This window comes from Neophocaena asiaeorientalis, unplaced genomic scaffold (genome assembly GCF_003031525.2).
Source record: "Neophocaena asiaeorientalis asiaeorientalis breed wild unplaced genomic scaffold, Neophocaena_asiaeorientalis_V1.1 scaffold242, whole genome shotgun sequence".
Classification (NCBI taxonomy): domain Eukaryota; kingdom Metazoa; phylum Chordata; class Mammalia; order Artiodactyla; family Phocoenidae; genus Neophocaena; species Neophocaena asiaeorientalis.
Genome location: NW_020172451.1, coordinates 7,953,554 through 7,956,575, shown reverse-complemented (window position 1 = coordinate 7,956,575; position 3,022 = coordinate 7,953,554). Strand labels below are relative to the sequence as shown.

Here is a 3,022-nt window from a genome sequence, read left to right as displayed (position 1 = left end):
CGGCGGGATGGACCTGGAAGTCTCGCTGCTGCCCACCGGCCCCAATGCCAGCAACACCTCGGATGGCCCGGATAACCTCACCACGGCCGGTGAGACGTGTTGGAGGGGAGTCCTCCCTCCTCTGCGCCGGGGGTGGGAAATGGGAAGATTTCACCTCTGGGCCAAACTGCTGGCGAAACTTTATTACAGTTCTTGGGGATAAGATGTGCAGTATGCTTTGCCCGGAGGGGCAGGGGAAAAGGGGATGAGAATGAAACGGCAGGGGCAGAGAAGAGGGCAAAGGCACCCTCGGAAGTGGCCGGGGATGGTGGCCAGCCGCGAGGGAGGCAGGGGAGAGCTGCCCAGGAGTTCCAAAGATGCTTTGCAGAAAATATTCCAGGCTAGAAAAGCGAGCAAGAGAAGCTGCAGGGTGGTATGTAGGGAGATAGCTGGAGGCTCACTCATTCACCGATCCCGTTGGCTTTTTGCTCGAACTACGTGTTATGGGGTCTGAAACATCCTTACTGCCTCCTTGGAGAGGCGTGGGAAGGGATAACTCACAGAGATGCGAGGACATTTCCAGCGCTAAGATGCCCTGGAATTCTAGCTTTGAAGGATAAGAGGAGGAAGAAAAAAGAGGAAAGGTTTGCATAGAGAAAATTCTCTGGTAGCTGGGCTGCAACACACAGCTTCGGTCTCTGGTCACTCAGGAAGCCTGGGAAGCCCAGACTCAGAAGATAGGGACCAAGGAAATCCTGGACAGGAACCTAGGAGAGGGGAGGGCTGTGGGTCTGATGGGCAAAAGCCTCCAGGAGACAGTCACCCACAGAGATGCCCAGGAATCAGTACACAGCTTTCAACCAGCGACTCCTGAAATGAAATGATCAGGACTGCAAATAGGAAAGGAGAAAACACATGCACGCACCCACACATGCACACAGTTTCATGTCCTGCTGGCTGTTTTGATGTTGTTTCCTGGTGAAGCCCAGAGGCCCACAGAACAATTCTCTGCAGGCCGCTGTGGTTCTTGACTCTGTGACTTCTGAGAAAATGCAGGAGGCAAAGGACCGGTCCTTCAACAAACAGGTGGTGTGGGAGACTCTGATGGGATTGACCAGGGAACCGGTGCAGGAGGGCACGGGGGGCAGGATTAGCAGCAGTGTGGGCAGGGAGTATGGTAGGGAGGATTCTGAGCTGAAATGGCAGGAGGATGAATGGGGGGCAGGCTCACGGCTGGAGGCTGAGCACACCAGTAGGAGGTCAGCCCTCAGAGAGCGGAGTCCATGTCAAATGGTCGACACTCGCTCCTTCTGTCCCCAGGGCTGCCGCCTCGCACAGGGAGCATCTCTTACACCAACATCATCATGCCTTCGGTGTTCGGTGCCATCTGCCTCCTGGGCATCGTTGGGAACTCCGTGGTCATCTTCGCGGTGGTGAAGAAATCCAAGCTGCCCTGGTTCAGCAACGTCCCCGACATCTTCATCATCAACCTCTCGGTGGTGGACCTCCTCTTTCTCCTGGGCATGCCCTTCATGATCCACCAGCTCATGGGCAATGGTGTCTGGCACTTTGGAGAGACCATGTGCACCCTCATCACGGCCATGGACGCCAACAGTCAGTTCACCAGCACCTACATCCTGACGGCCATGGCCATTGACCGCTACCTGGCCACCGTCCACCCCATCTCCTCCACCAAGTTCCGGAAGCCCTCTGTGGCCACCCTGGTGATCTGCCTCCTGTGGGCCCTGTCCTTCATCAGCATCACCCCCGTGTGGCTCTACGCTAGGCTTATCCCCTTCCCAGGAGGCACCGTGGGCTGTGGCATCCGCCTGCCCAACCCAGACACTGACCTCTACTGGTTCACCCTGTACCAGTTCTTCCTGGCCTTTGCCCTGCCCTTCGTGGTCATCACGGCCGCGTATGTGAGGATCCTGCAGCGCATGACATCCTCCGTGGCCCCCGCCTCTCAACGCAGCATCCGGCTGCGGACAAAGAGGGTGACCCGCACGGCCATCGCTATCTGCCTGGTTTTCTTTGTGTGCTGGGCACCCTACTACGTGCTTCAGCTGACCCAGCTGTCCATCAGCCGCCCGACGCTCACCTTTGTCTACCTGTACAACGCGGCCATCAGCTTGGGCTATGCCAACAGCTGCCTCAACCCCTTTGTGTACATCGTGCTCTGTGAGACGTTCCGAAAACGCTTGGTCCTATCGGTGAAGCCGGCGGCCCAGGGGCAGCTTCGAGCCATCAGCAACACCCAGACGGCTGATGAAGAGAGGACAGAAAGCAAGGGCACCTGACACTTCCCCTGCCACCCTGGGCACTTCTACGTCAGGGCACCACGGCAGACCATGGGGGAAGATGCTGAGAGAAACCGAAGACTGCTCTGGGAAGATGCAGGGAGGCTGGGTGGTTACAACTAAAAACATTCAACAGGGCCCACAGATTGCTCAACGGAGCCAGGTTTGGAGGCTTCAAGCATCAGAAATCTCCTTCGGAGAACAAGATGGACCTTTGGGTTGAACAGAAACTGAGCAAGAAGATTGGTTTAAAGGTTCAGCTGAGCCCTACATCTGCTAGCTCCCAAATGTCTTTTTCCAGAGAGAAGACGTAGAAGCCTTCTTGCCGGGTTTATTTAAAATCAGGCAGGGCCAGGGCGTGAGCAGGGGTATGGGCACAGGCCCCTGGGGAAATGGGAAAGGTGGTGCGGCCTCACCGCCTCTTCCTGTCTCTCATTGGTATGATGGAGGGCAACCTTTCTCCCAAGCTGGAGGATGATGAAAAATAAAGCGTGTGGTCTCTCCATGTTCCAGCATCCTGTGTCAATTTCCCTTTATCTCTAGGCGATGCATGTTTATTTGGGGGGTGGGGGTGGGGTCTGAGCCCACGGAGGTAAAAGCCCAATTTTCTAGGAGATCCACTTATTGGGAATGACAAGGCTACCCGGGATGGGTGTGGGTGAGGGCCTTGAAATTAAGAGAAAGGGAGAGGGTCAAGGGGGGCAGTTGTGGGGTCATTCTCTTCGGGGGGCACATTTGTCAGT

The 3,022-nt window shown here is 56.2% G+C and overlaps 1 protein-coding gene across 1 annotated transcript in view; it reads left to right on the top strand.

The window, feature by feature from the left end:
• MCHR1 (melanin concentrating hormone receptor 1) overlaps positions 1–2,791 on the top strand; it is a 4,372-nt gene extending 1,581 nt beyond the window's left edge. Inside the window, exons 2-3 of the mRNA XM_024737626.1 lie at positions 1–89; positions 1,300–2,791. Coding sequence (XP_024593394.1) covers positions 8–89; positions 1,300–2,279 — 1,062 coding nt within the window. The 5' untranslated portion in view covers positions 1–7 and the 3' untranslated portion in view covers positions 2,280–2,791. The remainder of the gene's footprint in view (positions 90–1,299) is intronic.
• The last annotated feature ends 231 nt before the right edge of the window (positions 2,792–3,022 follow it).